The 23,590-nt window shown below is 36.8% G+C and overlaps 1 protein-coding gene across 7 annotated transcripts in view; it reads left to right on the top strand.

Moving 5' to 3' along the window:
- Positions 1-23,590, top strand: part of RNMT (RNA guanine-7 methyltransferase) — a 58,311-nt gene that overhangs the window by 17,431 nt on the left and 17,290 nt on the right. For 6 of the 7 annotated variants that reach the window (XR_006210222.1, XR_006210224.1, XR_006210223.1 and 3 more), the window contains exons 9-10: positions 8,148-8,249; positions 9,620-9,653. Coding sequence is in view for 3 of the 7 variants with exons in the window: in XM_042963201.1 (XP_042819135.1) it covers positions 8,148-8,249; positions 9,620-9,653 (136 nt within the window). In the remaining 4 variants the exon portion in view is untranslated. Of the gene's footprint in view, positions 1-8,147; positions 8,250-9,619; positions 9,654-13,268; positions 17,873-23,590 lie in introns of those variants that run through there. The other variant, XM_007085880.3, reaches the window with a different exon arrangement.

Here is a 23,590-nt window from a genome sequence, read left to right as displayed (position 1 = left end):
TGAGACCTGTTTTAACTCCTGGATTCTTCTCTGCTTTCCCAAATTGCAGCAATGGCAGCTTCTATACAAGCGTTAAATACAGTGTATAGCCATTGACTAGTTAGTTTTCATTATGTCCTTTTTCAGTATTTAATGAGATCTGAAATAGTGAACATTTTTGTTATTATCAACAGGATCATATTAATCAAATGGTTATTAAACTTCTTTAGAGAGTTCGTTCAATTTAGAATATTTTTTAAAGTACTGCAAGCATACTCACTTATTTTGCTAATTACCCCCGTGAAGTAGGCAAAACAGTCCCCTTCCACAGTTTAAAATGGGCCATCTTAGGTTCAGAGAGGATACATGAGTTTTTCAAGGCCACAAAGTTGTAAACCTAAGATATTCTTTAGTTTTTATAGGTGGTTTTCAAACAAATCTCCTGCTGCAATTGCATCCATACAGCTTTCCCAATTTTGAGTGGAAAGATCCTCTTTAAATCCTAAGTTATCTTTTGAAACTACTAACCACTAAAATGTTACATTCTTCATTGGTTATATTTTCTGTATTTTAGAATTAAGAATATTTGTATTTGCTTTATGTTAGCAGGAGAGGTTTGTTTTTGTTTTGAGAGAGAAAAGAAAACTAGAAAAAGTGTACACAAATCACACACACATGCCTGTAGTTTGTCGTCCTTAACTTGGTGGTGCTTTGCATGTACGATGATCAGTTATTTATATTTTTCTCTTAGCATGTATGTAATGACTTGATATGTGTAATTTTTTCGAAATTGTATGTGGAGAGTGGGATATGGGATAGCAGGGTCCCCTTTCTTCAAGGATCTTATGGTATGTTGAGGAGATAAACATTCAAGCCAGTTATTCAGTACAATATGAGAATTGCAGTAATGAAATACTCAAAGTGCAGTGCTTATCCGAAAGGGTCTTTTGTGAAAATAGTAAACTAAGAGTGAAGGCAGAGAAGCATGAAAGAGTAGGGGATGTTTGAAGAAGTATGAAAAACTTTTCTTTAGCAAAGTGGTTCTCCAGTCTTCCTTTTCCCCCAGTGTTGCCTTTGAGGATATGACTTATCCCTCTGGGAACATACATGAATGTAATAGCATGTAATTTGAAAAAGTTCTTTGGTTTTTCCTACTTCTTCACCAAGTTACTTCTGCAAGTCTATAAAGGACTTTGAGCAGGAGACAACATGTCCCACGAGTGGGAACATGACTCAGATGGTAGTATAGAGGATGGTTTGGAGGGGTGTGAAGACCAGAGACACAGTCAGAATGCTAATTGTTTTAGTCTGTTAGAGTTTTAAATGGATCTGTTTTCTGATGTTTGCTATTAAAAAAAAATCTTTTCCTAAAGCCGCCAGCCTTGAGCTGACCCAGAGGTTCAGCAATAGAACCAATAACTTTGCTCTCCTAGAGCACTGTAGCAGAGGGAAGGAAGAATGAAAAGACTCAAGGCACTATGGTTATAAAATCCTGACACCTGTTTTCTTTTCTTTCACCTGCTTTCAAAAGAATAATCAGTTTTGCAGCTTTATAGTCATATGTTGTTTGGTCTTTTAAAGTGATTGAGAGGGGAGAGAGATGTCTAGTGAGAGGCAGATAATCACATGGAGGAATCTTATACTGACACTTTGAAGAGCATATTTACAACAGAATAGTTTGCAGTCATTCACATTAAAGTTTTGAAGCTTTATAATAGGATGAAACCACAAGATGTGGGATTAAAGTTTCAAAAACACTTAAAAGTGGTGTTTCTTATATCCCTTGTATTAAGATACCATAAAAGGTAAAGTGGCTGATTATAGCAATATGGGACTCCAAAAAGCTAAGTACTTTTTAAATAGTAAACAACCAAATTTCTAATGTCTGAGCTTACTGTGGGATACATTTAAAGAAGGGAAAAAGGAAGATAGCAAAGTAGACATTCCTGGATCGATCGATCTTTCTTTCTTTCTTTCTTTCTTTCTTTCTTTCTTTCTTTCTTTCTTTCTTTCTTTCTTTCTTTCTTTTTTAGTGTTTATTTAGTTTTGAGAGGGAGAGAGAGCTCATGCGTGCCTTAACTGGGGAGGGGCAGAGAGAGAGAGACAGAGGATCTGAAGCAGGCTCTGTGCTGACGGCAGAGAGCCAGATGTGGCATTCGAATTCATGAACCTTGAGATCATGACCTGAGCCAAAGTCAGATGCTTAACTGACTGAGCCATCCAGGTGCCCCTGAAACATTTTCTTAAAAATTTACTAGGAAGATCTAGGTCGGAAGTGATTCTTTGCTGGCTGGTTTGTTGTAAAAAGACAAAGAAATTAGAATATATAACCTTTGTAGAGTAGATGGTTGTTAAATATTAAGTATTCTATGTAGTTCATTATGGTTTCATTTACATATATTACAAAGCAGTACACTTCATAGTATAAAGGGATGTTACTTGAGATGGATTAAAAATAGCACTTGAAGTAATTTGAATAAACATTTGGCCAGCATAGCCTTAAAACAGCATTTTTGTGTATGTGTAGCCCTTCAAATTCTTAGAGAAATATGGAGACTGCCTGTATTTTGGAAGCTGGATTATTTTCCTTACCTTCTTGAACTCACAGGGTTCTCTGTTGATTCATTTTTCATATGTATTTTTAATTTTTTATTTTAATTACCTGGTGCTCATCAGGACAAGTGGACTCCTTAATCCCCATACCCTATTTCACCCATCTCACCCCCCCTCCCCCACTACCAACTGCCCTCTGGTAACCATCAGTTTGTTCCCTGTATTCAGTCTTTTTCTTGTTTTACTTCTTCCTTACCAATTTGGATGCCTTTTATTTCTTTCTGTTGTCTGATTGCTGTGGGTAGGACTTCTAGTACTATGCTGAATAAAAATGATGAGAGTGGACATCCTATCTTGTTCCTTGGTTTTTAGGGGAAAGGCTTTCAGTTTTCCCCATTAAGAATGATGTTAACTGGGTTTTTCATATATGGCTTTTACTATGTTGAGGTATGTTCCCTCTAAACCTACTTTGTTGAGGGTTTTTATCATGCATGGATGTTATACTTTGTCAAATACTTTTCTGTGTCTGTTGAAATGATCATATGGTTTTTCTCCTTTCTCTTATTGATGTGGTATATCACAATTGATTCATGAATATTGAACCACCCTTGCAACCCATTAATAAATCCTACTTGATTCTGGTGAATGATATTTTTATATGTACTGTTGGACTTGGTTTACTAGTTATTTTGTTGAGGATTTTTGCATCTATGTTCATCAGAGATATTGGCCTATAGTTCTCTTCTTTTGTGATGTCTTTATCTGATGTTGGTATCAGGGCAGTGTTGGCCTCACAGAATGAATTTCGAAGTTTTCTTTTCCATTTTTTTTTTTTTTTTGGAATAGTTTGAAAAGAATAGATTTTAACTCTTCTTTAAATGTCCTGCACTTTGGTTTTTTGGGAGTTTTTTGATTACTGATTCAATTTCTTTGCAGATTATCAGTCTGTTCACATATTCTGTTTCTTCCTGTTTCAGTTTTTGTAATTTATATGTTTCTGGAAATTTATCCATTTCTTCTAGGTTGTCACAATTTGTTTGCCTATAGTTTTCCATAAGATTCTCTTATATTTTATGTTTGTACTTCTGTGGTGTTGGTTGTTATTTCTCCTCTCTCATTTGTGTTTCTATTTATTTGGGTCCTTTCCCTTTTTTTCTTGTTGAGTCTGGCTAGAGATTTATCAATTTCAATTATCAATTTTTTTCAAAGAACCAGCTCCTGGTTTAATTGATGTATTGTTTATTTTTTGTTTTTTGTTTTTTGGATTTTTTTAGTTTCTATATCATTTATTTCTGCTCTAATCTTTATTATTTCCTTCCTTCTGTTGATTTTAGGTTTCATTGGTTGTTCTTTTCCTAGGTCCTTTAGATGTAAGGTTAAGTTGTGTATTTGAGATTTTTCTTCCTTCTTGAGGTAGGCCTGTATTGCTATAAACTTCCCTGTTAGAACTGCCTTATTGCATCCCAGAAGTTTTGGATTGTTGTGTGTTAATTTTCATTTGTTTCCATGTACTGTTTAAATTTATTCTTTTATTTACTGGTTGACCCATTCATTGTTTAGTAGCATATTGTTTAACCTCCGTGTATTCATGGTCTTTCCAGATTTTTTCTTGTGTTTGACTTCTGGTTTCATAGTGTTGTGTTCAGAAAAGGTACATGGTGTGATTTCTATCTTTTTGAATTTGTTAAGCTTTGTTTTGTGGCCTAATTGTGATCTATTTTAAAAGAATATTCCATGTGTACCTGAAAAGAATGTGCATTCTGCTGTTTTAGGATGGAATGTCCTGAATATATCTGTTAAATCCATCTGGTCCAGTGTGTCATTCAAAGCCATTGTTTTCTTGTTGATTTTCTGTTTAGATGATCTGTCCATTGATGTAGGTGGGATGTTAAAGTCCCCGACTATTATTGTATTATCATCAGTTCCTTTATATTTCTTATTGTTTTATATTATTGTTTATATTTCTTACTGCTTATATTTCTTATATTTCTTATTAATATTCTTAATATTCTTATTGTTTCTTATTGTTTATATATTCTTATTGTTTTACCCAAGTACTTGGGTGCTTTCATATCGGGGCCATAAATATTTACAATCATTCTGTCTTCTTGATGGATTGTCCCTTTTATGATCTAGTGTCCTTCTTGGCCTTTTGTCACAGTTTTTGTTTTAAAGTATATTTTGTGTGTTGTAAGTATTGCTACCCAGCAGTCTTTTGACATCTATTTGCATGATGAATGTTTCTCCATCCCCTCGCTCTCAATCTTAGGTCTAAAATGAGTCTCTTGTTGTTGTTTATTTTAGAGAGCACGAGCAGGGTAGGGGCAAAGGGTGAGAGAGAATCTCAAGCAGGCTCTCCACTCAGCATGGAGCCTGATGGTGAGGCTCAATCCCGTGACTTTGGGATCATGACTTGAAACAAAATCAGGAGTTGGACACTCAACTGCCTGAGCCACCCAGGCGCTCTGGGTCTTGTTTTTTATCCATTCTCTCACCCTGTGTCTTTTGATTAGAGTGTTTAGTCCATTTACAAATGGAGTGTTTAGTCCATTTACATTCAAAGTAATTATTGATAGGTATATATTTATTACCATTTTATTATTTGTTTTGTGGTTGTTTCTGGAGATTTTCCCTGATCTTTTCTTGTCTTTCTCTCTTTCATGGTTTACTGGTTTCCTTTAGTGATATATTTGGATTTCTTTGTCTTTATTCTTTGCTTATTTATTAGTGGTTTTGGATTTGTGGTTACCATTAGGTTTCTATAGAACATCTTCTGTATACAGCAGTCTGTATTAACTTGATGGTCATTTGAGTTTGAACCCATTCTTTATTCTTCTCCTCTCCACGTTTTAGGTATATAGCTTTACATCTTTTTATTTTGTGAATTCTTTGAGTTTTTATAGAAATACTCATTTTTACTGCTTTTGTGTTTCCTACCTTCATACTGTCATTTTTGGCCTTTCCACTTAGGACAGTCCTCTTCAATATCTCTTGCATAGCCAGTTTAGTGGTCACAGACTCCTTTAGTTTTTGTTTGTCTGGGACACTTTTTATCTCTCCTTCTATTCTGAATGATAGCTTTGCTGGATAGAGTATTCTTGGCTGCGTATTTTTCCCATTCAGCACTTTCACTATGTCATTCTACTCCCTTCTGGCTTGCACAGTTTCTTTTGAAAAATCGCTTGCTAGCCTTATGGGTTTTCCCTTGTAAGTTAATGACTTCTTTTGCCTTGCTGCCTTTAGTGTTTTTTTCTTTATCACTATATTTTGCCATTTTAATAACAGCATGTTTTGATGTGGATCTGCTTTTGTTGATTTTCATGGGGGTTCTCTGCTTCCTGGATCTGGATATTCACTTTCTTCCTCAGAGTAGGGAAGCTTTCAGCTAATATTTCTTCAAATAAATTATCTGCCCCTTTTTCTCTTTCTTCTTCTGGGACTCCTGTAATATGAATGTTACTGCATTTGATGGAGTCACTGAGTTCCCTAAGTTTATTCTCATTTTGCATAATTCTTTTTTCTCTCTTTTGTTCAGCTTGATTACTTTCCATTACTCTGTTTTCCAGGTCATTAATTTGTTCCTCTGCTTCTTCCACCCTGCCACTGTTCATTCCATTGGGTGTGTTTCTCATTTCATTTATTGAGCCCTTTATCTCTGCTGTGTTATTCCTTATCTGCATTAATGGCCTCACTGATGATGTCCTTCATTTTTTCCTCAAGTCCAGTGAGTATCTGTATGATCATTGCTCTAAATTCTCCATCAGGCATATACTTCTATGTATTTCACTTAGGTCTCTGATCGTGGCCTTGTAGTGTTCTTCATTTGGGACAAATTCCTCTGTCTTCTCATTTTGTCTAAGTCTCTGTGTATTAGGAAAGTCAACTATATTTCCTGTTCTTGAGCATAATGGCTTTATGAAGAACAAGTCCCATAGTACTGCGCTGTGTAGTGTTCCCTGGCCCCCAGGGCCTGGCACTTCCAGGTGTATCTCCGTTGTGTGCTGTGTATGCTCTACTAATGTGTCCTGGTCTTTTTATCCTTCACGCCAGTCGTTTGTAGAGGTTTTTTTTTTTTTTTTTTTTGCCTGTTGTGAGCAGGGTTTGTTCCCTAACCTGAATGTGGGACATTTTACCTAGGTGTGCTGTGGTCTGCTTGTGAAATGGGACCTCTTGCCACTGCCCCTGGAACCAAGGCCCTGCAAAACACCGGCTAGGGAGATGAATTGTGGGCAGGGGGTTGGGCTGGTCTTCTGCTAAAGGGGGCCCATCTCGTTGGGACTAAGGCAAGCATGACTGGGAAGGGCGGTTCCACTAGAGTATAGGCAGGGCAAGGCTTGGTGTAAGAAGTTAGGTAGTGAGTGTTGGAGTGCATTGGTTCCTGCACATGGCTCTATGTTTATGCTGAGGGGTGGGGGAAGGAAATGGTGCCAGCCAGTTCCCTTGTTCCCTTAGGGGTCTCTTTGTGAACATAGTCTCTCTGGGACACATTTAACCTCCCTGCTGTGTGGTCCAGGCAATTTTCAGATGACTGTTTCCACACTGTATGTCTGCAGGCTGTTTGCCCTGCCTTTTCTTCAATAGTAGGTTCAATGCCCTCTGAGCTCTCCCAGAGCCAAGCATGCTGACCTTTAAAACTCCAGGCTTTAAGCCCCACTGGTTGCAGGAACTCATAAAATTCAGGCCTTCTCTATTTCCAGGCCAATGGCTATGGGGATTTGTTCTCCCTGTGCATTCCCTTATGTGTTGGTCTGTCTCTTGCCCTTTTCTGTGACTGCAGCTTTCTCCCCACCAGAGTGGCCACTATTGGTTTCTGTCCCAAACCATGTCTCTGCTCTTCTTACCTTCACTGTGACCCTTTCTCTACTTTTAAGTTGTGGAGTTTGTTTTGCCAGTCTTCAGATCAATTTCTGGAGTATTTAGGATGATTTGATACTTAGTTGTATTCATGGGACAAGGCAAGCCTAGGGGCCTATCTCCCCACCAGCATATTCCTCTCGGCATTTCAAGTTTTTCATCTGTATTCTAATTTCTGTTCATGCTTCTGATGGCTATTATATCACCATAATGTTTAAATTAATATTTAGCTCTTTTTTTTTTTTAATTTTTTTAATGTTTTTATTTATCTTTGAGACAGAGAGATAGAGCATGAGCAGGGGAGGGGCAGAGAGAGAGGGAGGCACAGAGCCTGACGCGGGGCTCGAACTCATGGACCTTGAGATCATGACCCGAGCTGAAGTTGGACTATTAACCGACTAAGCCACCCAGGTGCCCCAATATTTAGCTCTTTTGATAATAACTTCCTTCAGTTTTGTGTTATAACAGAAAAACTTTCACTGGGAGTCAGGGAGATGCAAATGTTTGCTGCTAAGTGGACCAGTTTTGTCCAACTGTAAATATCCTATGATTATCATCAAAGTTGACCATAACAACTGCTTTGTTAGGAGAGGATTCTCTTCATCCATTTTTTTCACATTTCAAAAGTATGTGTAGTTTGTATTCCTGAAATAATACTTAAGGATTTTCTTAAGTATTTTATTTTTGTGATTTAGTATTTTTAATTCCGAATTGTAAGTTTCATTTAATTGCCTAACTAGGAATTTCCCTGGTTTCCCTAGCCATATCCTGCAAACGAGAATTCCAAACTTGCTTCTGAGAAGGTGGATGACTATGAACATGCAGCAGATTACATGAAAAACAGTCAAGTAAGGTTACCTTTGGTAAGTTTTCATTTGTAGCATGTTTTATAGAAAATGAAAAAAAAAAAAGCATATAGTATATGGAAACTTATGAAATTATTTCACTGGTTTACAAATCAGATACCTGTTAGTCTGTTTCCCCTTTTTATAGGCATAGAATATAAAATAAAATGTATTTCAGTACTGAGAACTGAGTCCTATTTCTGAGGCAGTAAGGATGGGGAGAAAGTTGTAAGCTTGGTTGGAGAGTTCCTTGCTATATCATTATATCTTAACCTGGGCACTGCTGACTCACTGTGTTCCGGAGGTAAAATTCAGGGGCTCATGAACTTTGATGGAGAAAAATTACATCTCCATTTTCAATGACTTCTGCATGCAAGCTCACATTTCTTTAATTAAGAATGTAACAGTACCACAGTGGTATTAGATATAGCTGTGATTGTCATCAATAGAAATTACAGATATTTTCATAACACATTTCTGCTGAAATCTTAGACTATTGTTTACATTTATCACTTCTTCAAAATCACATTAATTACTGGAATGGCTACTCTATCTTGTTAGTCTAAGGACATGGACAAAGTAGCACATATATTACTATATCAATGTGTTTTTTAGTATTTTAGTAACTTTAAAATATAATTTATTTCTTTTGTATGATATGTATGTTGTGATTCCTTTGTAAAAACACAAAAATCTTATTTCTTCCTACAATGCTATTGGATGTTCAAGAGAGGCTTTTTAATGTTTTCATTTTCCACGTTAAAAATATAAAATTGATGCTTTTTCCAATTATACACACACACGAATACCCTCTTTACACAGATTCACCCTTTGGTTGAGAATCGGTAGTTTAGAGAATTAGGCAGGAGAGCACAATTGAGAGGATAACATTAAAGTCTCATTGACTTTTTTGATATATTTAGATCACAGTAATATTAAAAGTAAATTATGTATACAGTTGACCCTTGAACAATGTGAGGGTTGGGTTGCTGACTCCCCATGCAGTCAGAAGTAAGCCTATAACTTTTGATTCCCCAAAATGTAACTAACAATAGCCAACTGTTGACCATAAGCCTTACCAGTAACATGATCAGTTAATACGTATTTTGTATATGTATTGTATACTATATTCTTATAGTAATGTAAGCTAGAGAAAAAATGTTATTTAAAAATCATAAGGAAAACATGTTTACAGTATGGCATTTATTGAAAAAGTCCACATATAAGTATATCTGCACAGTTCAAGCTTGTGTCGTTCAAGGGTCAACTTATATTTATAGCGAACTAGGGTTGTTTGGGCACTTCTGTCCATTGTTGAAAAATACATGTTTATGTACTTCCATATTCAATCTAAAATGTTCTTTCTTTTTTTTTTTTTTTAATTTTAGGGAACCTTAAGTAAGTCAGAGTGGGAAGCCACAAGTGAGTATATCATCAGTGTAGATTTACAAAGATTGTTTCAGAGTGATTGTTAAAATTTGAAAACTTTGGAATTTTTTGATATACGTTAGTATGTGTGTGTGTTTTATGTTTACACAGAATCCCTGTATGTGTCTAACTCACTTTTTCTTGCACAGCTATTTAGTGCCAAGAGAAAATATATGCAGGGCATTCCTTAACATAAACTTTCATGAGCATTCTTTTTTTTTTTTAAAGTTTATTTTATTTATTATGAGAGAGACAGCATGAGTGAGGAAGGGGCAGAGAAAGAGGAGAGAGAGAATCCCAGTCAGGCTGTGTGCTGAAAGCCTGGTGCAGGGCTCCAACCTGCAAAGCCATGAGATCATGACCTGAGCTAAAACCAAGAGTCAGTCGCTTAACCGACTGACCACCCAGGCACCCTTAACATTCTTAAACATTTTCATTACCTAATTGTTACTACATAGGCATCTGTATTTGCTGTTTTTACCTCAGATTTCTTTGGAAATTTTGGCTTATGGAACACTTCCATGTATTTTGTTTCTAGCCACTCTGATGTTGACTACAAAGGCATAATTAATAAGTACTAGAACATTTAGTGAAGTAGCAATGAGCAGGATATTTTAGAGGGATGTGTGATTGGGAAGGGCCTGGTACAAAGACATTCTGAAGTGAGATACCTGTCTTTGGAAGAGAAGTCAGAGGCCTGACAAATCTGTGAAGTCCGTGGTTCTTCAGCAAATGGATGCTGAGAAAGCATCACCCAGGGCCTCCGTGTTAAGATGATAATACCCTAATGTAGCTGTCCTGAGGACATAAAAGGTAGTTCCCACTGTTCATTTAAGTATTTGTTGATTATGTTGAAGGCATAAGTGGTAATCAGAGACAATCTATTTGGTAAATGTTGAGTATTAACTTACATAAAGTTCTGTGAAAGGGCTTTGGGGGATAAACAAAGTAAACAGTTGCAGTCTCTACTTCCCAGATGTTTACAATCTAATGAAAGAAACAGACACAAATAAATGCAGTGCTAGGCAAACTGTTTTAAGTGCTGAAGTTTCTATAATAGGGAAAATAGCTGTAGGAGAGCCTAAGGAAAAGTAGTAAAATCTGGGAAGTAATAATAGTTGGTATAATTGAATATTTAACATGTGCTCAAGCATGACTGGAGCCTTTTCATATGTTGTAACTTATTTAATCCTCACAACTTTAAGGGTAAACTAGTCTCACTAATATCTCCTTTTCACAGATAAGAAAGCACTTAAATAACTTACCTGAGGTCACAGAGCTAACCCAACTGATTCATACTTGTACCCATGGCCTCATGGAAGCCTTTGTGAAGGGATTTTTCTTAGGACTTGCTGAATTGGAGAGAGAGGAAAAGGAAGAAATACAAATAGAGCCAACATGTTGAGCCTGTTTGTCTCGGAATATTGGTGCCCTTAGTGGAAATGGGATTATAGGACCATCAGACTGAGAAATGTGTGCCTAAACCTGTACATTTCATTACTTTTCCCAAAGTGGAGACTTAGGTATCTTAGACATCCTGCCAGTCCTAAAGTATGATGTAAGGAAAACTTTGGTCAAATGCGATGGTGGTACTAGGTATAGTTTAGAACTGTGTTTCTGTACCTCAGTGTGGACTTTAGTGATAGCTTGCAGATGAAGAATTAGATGCCCCCAGACAGTGGAGGGAGAGATAGGTTAGAGATGTGAAAAGCAGTAGGAAAGGAGCAGTGGCCACATTGCAGCCAAACTCTAGCATGTCAGGATCAGTGTGGTCTTTCATGAATTACACTATTCTAAACTGGAGGATTTGTGGGCTGGAGTCACAGTCTGATAAGTAGAAGCTGTACTTCAAACTTCTCCTCATCTAATTAAACTCCTATTACAAGAACCTGTTGCTCCTCTAGAAGATTCTTTAAATGTGAAAATAAAGTAGAGAATTGTTGCTTAATTGCTTTTATAAGTGGTTCAGGATTTATTTCTTTAAATTCCAAGTGAAATGCCTACACAGAAGGCATTTTAGAGAGGAAAGAAAGTTATTAATTGTCGATCTGAAGTCAGACACTGCATCTGAGTGATTTTAAATGACCTTAGATTTAGGGAAGGTCAAGATTGCTGGATTGTCTGCCGTAGGTACCAGTGTGTTTGGGGTGGGTAGGACTGGAGACAGATCACTTGGAGTGTGGGACAAGCTAAATAACACTGCCTGCTCCTAAGTCCTGTGATACACTTACAGATATCTTAGACTGCTTTGCTTCCTTGTCTTCTGGAGGAATCTGATGTGTTGCTATGACCCTGACTATTCTCTGTCTATCTTTATACTGTGTTGCCAGCAGTATTTAATTTCTTTCTAAGTTTATTTATTTTGAAAGAGAGAATGAGCAGAGGAGGGGCAGAGGGCGGGAGACAGAGGATCCAAAGTGGGCTCTGTGTTGATAGCCGATGTGGGGCTTGAATTCATAAGCCATGAGATGATGACCTGCGCTGAAGTCAGATGCTTAACTGACTGAGCCACCCAGGTGCCCCAATATTTCATTTCTCCTAAAAGAAATTAGGAACTAGTAGATAAGAAACAGAGAATAGTATTGCCAAAGTAGCACTTGGAAGGACTGGTGTGGTACTCCTGGACAGCTTGAGTAAAAAGCTAGAGGATCAGGAGGTTTTTACATGGTCTGTAGTCATTCATCTGTACCCTGTTCAGAAGTTAACTCATGAAGGGAGGACACCAAGGTACATGGCCTACTATCTTGACTTGCTGGCTGAGTGTCCTAGTGTATGCCCTGAGCATCCTTGTGATGTTTTGAGGATTTTTCTTTTTTTAGATGTTTGCTCACCATAAAATCTACTGGTATCTTAGAAGATATAACAGATTTGAACTTCACTGTGATCCAGAATGAGGAACCGTAGATGCACTTAGGTGTCTTTGAGTAAACACGTGCCAAATCAGGAAACCATATTTAGAGGAGAGTATTCTTGGGGCTGGAATATCACTGTTGGGCCAGATAAATATCTCTAAGCATCAGTTATCAATATCTTAATTATCAGTTATGTAGCAAAAGCTACATAGCTTTTGGCTCACTTTCCTTATCAGGCCCTACAACACAATAATTGGGTAGGTGGATGAATTTTAACATGCACGCCATGTATGTTCCTTATAGTATGTTCCTTATAATTCTTACTAGTGTTTTTTTGAATAGAAAACCTAGAGAGTCACTGCCAGAAGTCCTCGAGGTAGTGCAGCTATCCTACCCATCTCGTTCCAGATAGAAAGAATTAAGTTATAAGATTTTTTAATTTTAATTTTCTTGGTTTTATACTTTTAATTTTTCTTATCTCAAACTGTTTTTAGAGGTGTTTAGAACTGTTGAATTGGTTTTCTCAAGAGCTGTAATGTCACTATTATAGTAAGTGGATATATGTTTTCAGGTAAACAGATGTAATCCCATAGCTACCTACATATGACTCAAAATAATTGAGGACCCTTAGAAATAATGGGATTTTTCCCTTCAGAAGCTTGAGAATTTTCCCCAAATTATGAACAGGACTAAAATTGTACTGTTTAGCATGACAATATGAGAAACCAAACTCAAATTTCTATTACTTTCTTTTTAGGTATTTACTTGGTCTTTGCATTTGAGAAGCAGCAGTGAGCACATATACAGTAGCCCCAGGACAGCTGTGGCCTGTCTTGTACAGATTTGCGTGATCCATCCTAGATTTGACAACTTCCTGTTTGTTTGTTTGTTTTAATTAGTCTAAATGTGCAGGATGCTGCCGGAAACTCCAGTGTATAAATTCAACATTTGCTGTCTGTGACAGATGAACTTTTGTGTGTGTATATAAGAATGAGTTGGGACCTTTGTCTTTAAAAGTCTATTTTTAAGTAATGTTCTAAGAATTCCATTTGCCTCTCTACTCTATTAGCGCATAAAAATTATAATATGACTTGTTAAAGCTGCTGGACCCTTTCCACAGTGCTCTGATTTGTTTAATGTTTGTTTATAGTATTAAATTTATTGTAGTTGTAGAATTGATGAGGGAGCATACTGGTTTGCCGGGAGTGTGTGCTCATTTCTGTTCTGATATATAGTGTTTTTCAAGATTAAATGGATTGTGTTCTGTACAACTGAATATGTTCAGTATACATCGCTAAAGTTACAAGTTTAAAACAAAATTGTAGATGGTCATAAAGTTATTTACCTAGAATTGTAGCCAGTTATTACATTTCACTGTAAATACTAACTGTTTGCTAATACGATCTAATTCTGGAACTGGTTGGAACGTTTTAGATGCCAGCATAAAATTGTTTTGGACTTTAGGGGCTTTATCTTAAGAATTTCCTTCCATAACAATTAATGCTTCTTGTTATCAAGAATGTATTTAGACACATTTCCCTTTCTTCATTTAACAAAAATGCCGTAGCTGTTTTTCTCAAAATTTAATGAACCTGTCCCATGTGAATCTGTTGCACATTTTCCTCAGACTTACGTATGAAACTGCAATAGGAGGATGTGACTAAAGGGAACGGACAAGCAGACTTCAGATTAATTCTCCCTGATGTCAGAGAGGATACTGGCACTGTGTGTTGTATAGATTTGTTACTCCCCTTCAGCCCAGAGAGAAGCAGTACCGGTTCTTCTATTACAACGTTGTACTTTGCACAGTAGGGTCCAGCATCTCATCATCATTCAGAATTTGCATTGCTGTTTCAGAACTGTTACTATTTTCAGCCCTGGCTTCTTGCTTGACTCCTCTTCCAACAGACACCTAGGTGAACTGTTGTCTTTACTTTACATCACTGTTTAAAAAACTTGCCAGTGTTTAGATGTAGTGAAAAACTTACAGAGAACAAAGCAGAGCAATTATTGCGTATTCTTTTAAAAATCATTTGTTTAATGCATAGGTCTAAAGACATTACTTTCTATAACTATCCAGAGTACTTGTTTAAAAGGTAAAGTTTCTTAATTTGTTTATATATGTAGATTATTCATGGTGTTGGAGTAACAGACCTTTTAACAAGAGAACACGGGTTACCTAATTTCTGTTCCTTGTGCAATCTGTCAACCTCCAAACTGTTACCGGTTTACAAAAATGAAGTCTTTTTGCCTTATGTGGTGGTTTGCCATAAGTTATTTGGAGAAATAAATAATAGTACTTCTGACTGTGGTGGCTGCCATTAACTAACAAAGTTTTTGTAATGGTGCTGGGGAGGTAGGGATGGTGAGCTCTTAGTGTACATATCCAGGTTCATTTTAATTCTGGGGCAGGTACCAGAAAATGTTTTGATAGTTCGATAGAGGATGTAAAGCTTCTTTATCATTTCCTATCATCATTTTCATTTAATGGTCTTAGTTAATTCTAAGCAAGTAATAAGACGTTTTTAGCCTCCTGCTCTTTAGGATCCCACTGAAGGATGGAGTGTTTGGTGGTGATACAAAGCAGAAAAGGAAGGTGGAGTCCCTGGAGCCTTCACTGAAGGGGTAGAAAGGAGCAAAGAAAACACGAGTGTATTGAGCAGATCTCTTCAGTCTGAGCAAGTAAGCTGTTGTGTGTGCAGGAGGCTTGCAGAGCCATACCAGGAGGATGCAGAGTTCTAGTGTTTCCCTTCCCCCTGAGCTTTGTTGGTCTCATGGCTGCCTCTGCTCTTCCCCCCATTCCCTGATGCGTTCCTGCTGCAGCTAAGTGTCTGGGCAGTGACTCAGGGATAACTGTTAAGAAAAGGTGGATCCTGCCCATCATCTCCCATCACCAAGGTAAAAGCTGGGAGGACTTAGCACCGCCCCCCCCCCCCCCCCCCCATACCCACAGTCTGAAAGTTTGGGGATTTTCCATTCAAGACTTGTAACTTATGAAGAGGACATGGCTCTTCACTGTCAGGTCAGTGATGTGTGAGTAGTTGTGGGAGTGACTACAGGCACTCCAATTTGTCCTCCAAGGATGAAAGAAATGATCAAACCAGCCATTTGTGAGAGGACACAACCTAAGGATTGGGAGGATTGGTCAGGGAACATGGCTGGATTTTGGCATAACAAGAATATTCAGGTTGAAGTCTTTGGGCCTAGAATACACTAAAGGAGAGGTACTGTGTAGCCACAGTGTTCAGGGAGACAAACTGACCATTTCCAGCTGCATCCAACACGAAGGGGTCCTAACCTGTACACTATAGCCATCTGCGGGTAATGATTGCTCTTCCAGTTCCCACCAAGCCTCTGGTTCCAGTGTTACTCCCCAAAGAAATTTGACTTCTGTTAAGTAGTATGCATGATGAGTCTGAAAGGTAGATTACCAGTACAGAGTTTCCTAGCCTCCCTGATCCCCAAACTTGGAAATTGAGGAAATGTGATTGCTATTTAAATTATGATAGCACTGATAGGCATCAGAGCAGAGGTGTACCAAGTGACGGGCTATGAGACAGGGTGCAATGTTGGTCAGCAGTGGAGATGCAGAAAAAGCATTGTCCACTATTGGAGGTCCAGATTTCCAGTCTCATTAGTTCTTCTGGGGATGTGTTCTTTGGCCTGTTTATTGCAACTAAGTTATTTTTTGGTAGATCTTCAAGTATCCTTCTACTGAAGATTTGGCTTCTTCTGTAGGTCTGCCTAAGAGGAAATGCCAGTGTGAATATTCTACCTACTGATTATTATTTTGCATTGTGATAAACTGACTTTTTGTTGTCTACCTCAGGCTTTGTATGTATTGTGAGCCAGTCACTGCCAACGCTTCTGCATCTTCAAAGTAAAGGCCAGATCCAGAACCCAGGGCCCTAAATAAAAGTTGTACTAAAATGCCTGTGGTGTTTACTGGCCCTTTAGTCAAATAGGAAGCATAGGTATATGGAATCACCACCTCCCTAGATGCTGTTATGTCAGAACTACACACCTCATTTCTCACCCTCTGACAGAGCAACATTCCTGATTCCTTGAAGGCAGTCAGTGCAGAAGCTCCTACACTTATTTATTTATAGATATACGTGACTTGCCTGGGGGGACAGCCAGCTCTTCACGTTCTCAATTTCTCCTCTGCTCCCATGTAGCCCTGAAGCATGGGTACCTGCTCCTCACTGCAGTACTAAGCAAGTGTGGGATGCCCAAGGAATGCCCTCCTCAGTTTGGGGAGATTTTTGGGTTAACCCCAAAGCCCTCAACTCTAGATTCATCCCAAGCCATGCTTGGGGACAGCATACCTTGGCTAAAGCCAAGTTGACAACTAACATTTATTGGGTCAGTTATTTTTCTAAATCTTTTATATGTGTTAATTCATTCTGATTCTAATAATGATTTGAAGTAAGCACTAATCCCTATTTTAATAATGAAACTGAGGCACAGAGAAGGTACAAATTTGCCCAAGGCAGAGCCAAGATTTGAACACCCATATTCCTCAAGTCCAGCCTGCACCCCAATCTCCAGGGGTGTTACAAAGACCCAGATGACTTCTCACCCGTGCACTACCCACAACTTGAAATGTTAACTGGTTGGTGCTCCAACCTTTTGGTTCAAACCTTTGATATTTAAATGTTCCCTGAGAGGAGCATTTATCCTGAGTAAGAGGATTTGGGGCAGAGAGAGCAGAAGAGCATTTGAGTGTCCTAGGGGAGGAGGGTAAAAAGTGAATAATCAACAGGCAGGAGGGCAAAGATCAACTTGGACTTCATATTTTGGTAGACTTGCTCCTTTAGCAACCAGCCCTGTAGCAAATCTAGTTTAGTCTGCATGTTAGGGAATGGGGGATGGTTCTTTTCCCACCCTCATCATTTGGAAGTGGCAGGAGGTGGTAGCATAAGTGTGAGAGTGTAGCCAAAGGGAGAGGTCAAGAGAAGGAATCACTTCTTCAGTCTGAGTTGATTAAGCAGAGGCAAATCATTTTGTTTTAAGATATTTAAATGAAATGTAACATATACTAGTCGATTTTTCACAAATGGAACACAAATACAGTCATCACTTAAATCAACAAACTGTTACCACCAACCCAGATGGCCCCTCATGTTCCCTTCCAGGTACTACCTCCCCAAGCATAACCACTATCTGACTTCTAAGAACATAGAGTAGATTCGTCTGTTTTTGGACATCATATAAATGGAATCAAATAGTATGTATTCTCTTATATCTGGCTTATTTGCTCTACATTATGTTTGTAAGATTTCTGTTGCATGTATTTATATGTGGTTCCTTCTGTCTGTATAGTACTCCATTGTGTAAATAAACCACATATTTATCCAATGGATGTTTGGTTCATTCCCAGGTTCGGAACTATTATTGATAGTACTGCCTCAAATATTCTAGTACATGAATTTTGGTACACATAGGTACTCATTTCTGCCTAGCATTGTAATTACAGGGTCCCATTATGTACATTATATTCAGTTTACTGGATACTGCCAAACAGTTTTCAAAAGTTCCAATTGCCCCACACTTGGTAGTGTCAATCTTTGTCATTTTATTCTGACAGGCATGTGGTGGTATCTCACTGTGGCTTTAGTTTTCACTGATTATTAATCAGATTTCATTTCACTTTTCATATAATTCTTGCCTTTTGATTATCCTCTTTTTAAATATCTGTTCAGGTTCTTGCCCACTTTTCTGTTCGATGGACTATCTTTTGTATTGTCTTGTGGTTTTCAAAAATATATCAATTTCGGATACATGTCATTTGTTGAATGTATTATGTTGTGAGACTATATGAAATATACATATAATACATATGAAAATAAGCTGTTAATTTTAATACAGTATACCAGTGTTCTCTTTCATAGTTGGCATATTTTGCTTAAGAAATATTTGTCTATTCTGAGATCATGAATGTGTCCTATGTTTTCTTCAAAATCTTTTTTGTTTTACCTTTTACTTTTAAATCTGAATCATACTGATTTTTTTGTTAATAATGTGAGCTAGGGTTTAAGGTAGAAGTTTTCCTTTATGGATTTTTAGCTCTCCCAGCACCACTTCTTGATAAAAACCATCTTGTTTCCCCTATACCACTGTTTTTTTACCTTTTTGATGTATAAGGTGATCATACATGTGTGGGTTTGTTTCTGAACTCTGTTCTATTCCATAGGTCAGCTTATTTATCCATGCACCAATACCACACTATCTTAATTATGTCTTTGTAATAGGTCTTGATATCAATAAAAGGATACAAAGGTAGTTTTAGCTTGTTAATTAAGTTGAGCAAAGTGAAGAGTGTTACATGATGAATGCATAGAGATAGGCAAGGGTGGAAAGAAACCTAGATATTCTAAAATCAGTGGAAAGCCACAAGAGGATTATATCAGCGTGACAATCTTTTAAAAGATAGCCCTGATCAATAAAGATAGAAAAGATTTAAACAACCTTATCAATGTCATCTATATTATATTATTATATATTATATTAATATAAATTAATATATATTAATATAAATGTCATATATTATATAAATGTCATCTATAGAACACTTAACACAATAGACATTATTTTTAGGCATAAATGAAATATTATTCAGGGTAGACCATGGAACAAATGTCCATAAAATTAAAAGGATTAAAATCATACAAAACATTTTTCCTACCACAATAGAATTAGAAATCAAAGGCAGAAGGAAATTTGAGAAATCTACAAATACTTGGAATTAAACCAAAGGACTTTCTAAATAGCCCATGGGTCAAAAAAGAAATGACAAGGGAAATCAAAATATTTTGAGCTAAATGAAAATAAAAACACATCAGGATGTGTGGGATGAAGCGAAAGCAGTACTTAGAGGGAAATGTATAGCTATAAAAACCTATATTGGGAAAGAAAAAATAAAAAGGAGATCTCTAGTCAATAACCTAAGATTCCACTTAAGAAACTAGAGGGGCATAGGCACTGGGGAAGAATAAGCATATTAAACCCAAAGCAAAAAGAAAGAAGGAAATAAGAATGAAAAAGAAATAGAAGACAGAAACAATAGAGAAAATCAAAATAAAAAATTGATTCTTTGAAAAGATCAACAAAATTGACAAACTGTTAGCTAGATGATGAAAAAAAGATAGCAAAATGAAGAATGAAAGACGAACTCACTATCCAAAAAAAAAAGGATTGTAAAGGAATAATATGAACAATTTTATGTTAAGGAACAATTTGTATTCAGACAAAAAGGACCCAAAATACTGAAACTGACTTAAAAAAATAGGGAATCTGAATAGTAAAAAAAAAAATCGAATAAGTACTTAAAAATCTGTCCACAAAGAGAAACTCAGGCCCAGATGGCTTTACTGGTGATTTCTGTGAAAAATATTTAAGGAAGAAACAATACCAATCCTTCATAAACTCTTCTACAAAGTAGAGAAGGAGGGAGTATTTCCCATCTCCTTCTGTGAGGCTCTGATACCAAAGCCAGGAAAAGACATCACAAGTAAAGAAAACCAGTATCTCATGAATATAATTCCAAAAATCTCCAACAAAACATAGCCAACGGAATCCAGCAGCGTATAAAAAAGATTATATACCACAATTAGGATTTATTCCAGTAATGCAAAGGTGGTTTAACATCTGAAAATAAAATTAATATCACTCACCATATTAATAAAAGGAAAAACCACATGATCACTGCAATAGACAAAGTGTTTTATAAAAATCTGACATCTCTCATGATAAAATTCAACAAACCTGGAATAGAAGGGAACCTCTTCAGCCTGATCAAAGGCATCTGCAAAAACCAACAGCTAACATCATACTTAATGAAGACAGATAAAATAAGGTATAAGACAAAGATATTCACTCTCACCACTTCTATTTAATGTTATACTGGAGGTTGTAACCAGTGTAATCAAGCAAGAAAAAGAAGTGAAAGACACCCACATTGAAAAAGAATGAGTGAAACAGTCTTTTATTTGCAGACAACTATATATAGAAAATTCTAAAATATTCACACCCATAAAAAATTGTAAGTTCAGCAGTTACATGATACAAGATCAATATACAAAAAGTAGGCTGTCTTCCTATGTACTATCAATGAACAATTCAAAAATGGGATTAAGAAAAAATTCAGTTCACAAATAAAATACTTAGGAATAAGTTTAGCAAACAAAAACCCTAAGGTTTGTACATTGAAAACTTCAAGATATTGCTGAGAAAAATTAAAGACCTAAGGAAAGAGGCATTTCAAGTTCATATATTGAGATACTCAATATTGTTAGGATCACAACTTACCCCCAAATGGTCTATAGATTCAATGCAATCCCCATAGAAATTTCAGTAAGCTTTCTTCGCAGAAATTGACAAACTGATCCTAAAATTTATATATTACTGCAAAGGACCCAGCAGCAAATTTTTAAAAGAACAGAGTGAGAGGACTTAACACTTCTTGATTTCAAAATTTGCTATAAATATATAGTAATTAAGACAGTGTGGCATGAGCATAGACATACAGATCAACGGGAGAGAATGTAGAGTACAAAAATAAACTCATATTTAAGTCCATTGGTTTTCAAGAGAGATGCCACAATATATAGGGAAAGGATAGTCTTCTTGACAAATGGTGATGGTGCAATTTTGACCCTTATCTTACACCATATGCAAAAATTAACTCAAAATGGATTCAAGACCTAATTTAAGAACTGAAACTATAACACTTTTAGAAGAAAACATAGGGAAAAGTCCTCATGACCCTGGGTTAGTCAAAGATTTCTTAGATATGATACCAAACTCATTCATCCATTAAAATATGATTGATAAATTGGACTTTATCAAAATTTAAAATTTTGTGCATTAAAAGACACTGGTTAAAGAAATTAATAGCCTATAGAATGGGAAAAATATTTGCAAATCATATTTGTGGCAAATGACTTGTATCCAGAATATACAAAGAACTCTTAAAACTCAATGAGGCAAACAATCCAGTTTACAAATCGGCAAAATATTTGAACAGAGGTTTACAAAAGAAGACATACAAATGGCTAAAAAGCACAGGAAAAAAATCATCATCATTAGTCATTTGGAAATCCAGTTTAAAACCATAACACAGTACCACTTTCCATCCACTAGAATGGCATAACCAAAATGAACAGACAAGTGTTGGGGAGGATATGGTGAAGAGGGAGCCCTCATATGTTGCTCCTGAGAATGCAAAACAGCATAGCCACTTTGGAAAGCAGCTTGACATTTTCTTAAAATGTTAGACATAAATTTACCATATGACCCATAAAATCTACTCCTAGGGGTCTACCCAAGAGAAATGAAAACATATGTCCACACGTAAGACTTGTATGTCAGTGTTCACAGCATTATTCATAGCAGCTCAAATGTGGAAGCAATCCACATATCTATCAACTGTGAACAGATAAACAAAATGTGGTGTATCCTTACAATGGAATATTCAGCAATAAAAAGGAATGAACTTCTTATACATGATACAATATAAATGAACCTCAAAAACTGTATGCTGAATAAAAGAGGTCAGATTCAGAAGAGTATATATTGTGTGATTCCATGCATATGAAATGGCCTTTGAAAAGGCAAGTGCATGGACAGAGGTCAGCAAAAATTTTCTGTAAAGGGCAATGCAGTAAATATTTTAGGCTTTGTCAGCCAAACAGTCTCTCTTTTAACGAAGCTCTGCAGTTGTTGGGAGAAAGCTGTGGTATACTGTAATGTAAATGAATGGGCACGGTTTGTGTTTCCAAGAAACTATTTACAAAAACAGGCCACAGGCTAGATCTGGCCCATGATAGTAGTTTGTAGACCCCTACTATGGAGGCAGGAAGTAGATTAATGTTTGTTTGGGACTGGGAGATGAAATCTGTGAGTAACTGAAAAGGGGCAAGAGGGGTATTTGGGATAAGATAGGGATCTGCAAACTACTGTTAAAAATTTTTAAAGGAATATGCAGCACAGACCATATGGGCCCATAAAGCCTAAAATATTTACAACAGCCTGGACAATGTGGAGTGATTGGTTGTATGACTAGATTACTCTGGAAGTAAAAGACTTGGTTCCTGTTAATAAGAAGTTTATTATGTGTACTAGAAAATGTAAAAAAAAAAAAATATGAAGGTAAAATTTCCGGAAATCTAGAAGTATACCTCTAACCACAGAGATTTGAGTGGATAAGGTTGTATATTGTTCTGACATCAAACCTAGAAGATGACCAACAAAGTCATTTTTGTGAGAGTTCTTTGCAAACACTGCTAGAACAGAAAGCACTCCTATTCTTCTCTGCCTCACCTTTACTCCAACTGCTCTATGAAAACAACCAATCCACACAAAACTGAAGTTGCTCTTCCTGCTTGTGAGATTGAGGAAAATAAAAGTACATTTTAATGACTTTTAACAGTGATTTCCTACCACAGATTGTTGCAATTTATTTAATTATCCAGGGCTAAACTGGCATGCTAACAGGAGATATTTCCTATAACATTTACCTTTGTGTTATTAATGCAACAAATGGTCTTCGTTAGCAATTGTCTGAAGCTTTAAATTTCCTTATATTTCATCCATAAACTTTGGCAGTGAATCTCCACACTTAAAATGAACAGAAGCATTAGCAAGAGACGGAAACCCCTGCTCTTTGGGTTTCTAGTGGCTGAGGTTCCTTAGCTGGGGATTCCTTCCAATTCTCCAGCAGGGTATAATCCAGACTTCTCTACACCCTATGGGTGCCCAGTAAGTAATGTAGACATGTAAACTTATTGTATCCTGTGTCAGCCTTTTCCTGCGCTTCCTCCTCATCCTGCACTCCATTTACTTGTCTTCCTTCCAACAAAAAACTACTTTTGGGACATCCCTTTCAAGGAGATACAGAGAAAAATTTTGTGGTTCAGCGGATAACTATGCATTGTCTATATAGCACACTCTTCTAGGTTATTAGATCCTAACTCCATTCATTGTAACTCTATAAATGATGGTAACTGAAGGATATGCACATTATGCCTTGTTTGGTGAAGACCACCTTTCTGCCCCTTTTCCCCCCACCTCACACAT

The sequence above is a fragment of the Panthera tigris genome, chromosome D3 (genome assembly GCF_018350195.1).
Source record: "Panthera tigris isolate Pti1 chromosome D3, P.tigris_Pti1_mat1.1, whole genome shotgun sequence".
Lineage (NCBI taxonomy): Eukaryota > Metazoa > Chordata > Mammalia > Carnivora > Felidae > Panthera > Panthera tigris.
Note: the sequence above shows the minus strand (reverse complement) of the source record. Positions and strands in the feature narration are given on the sequence as shown.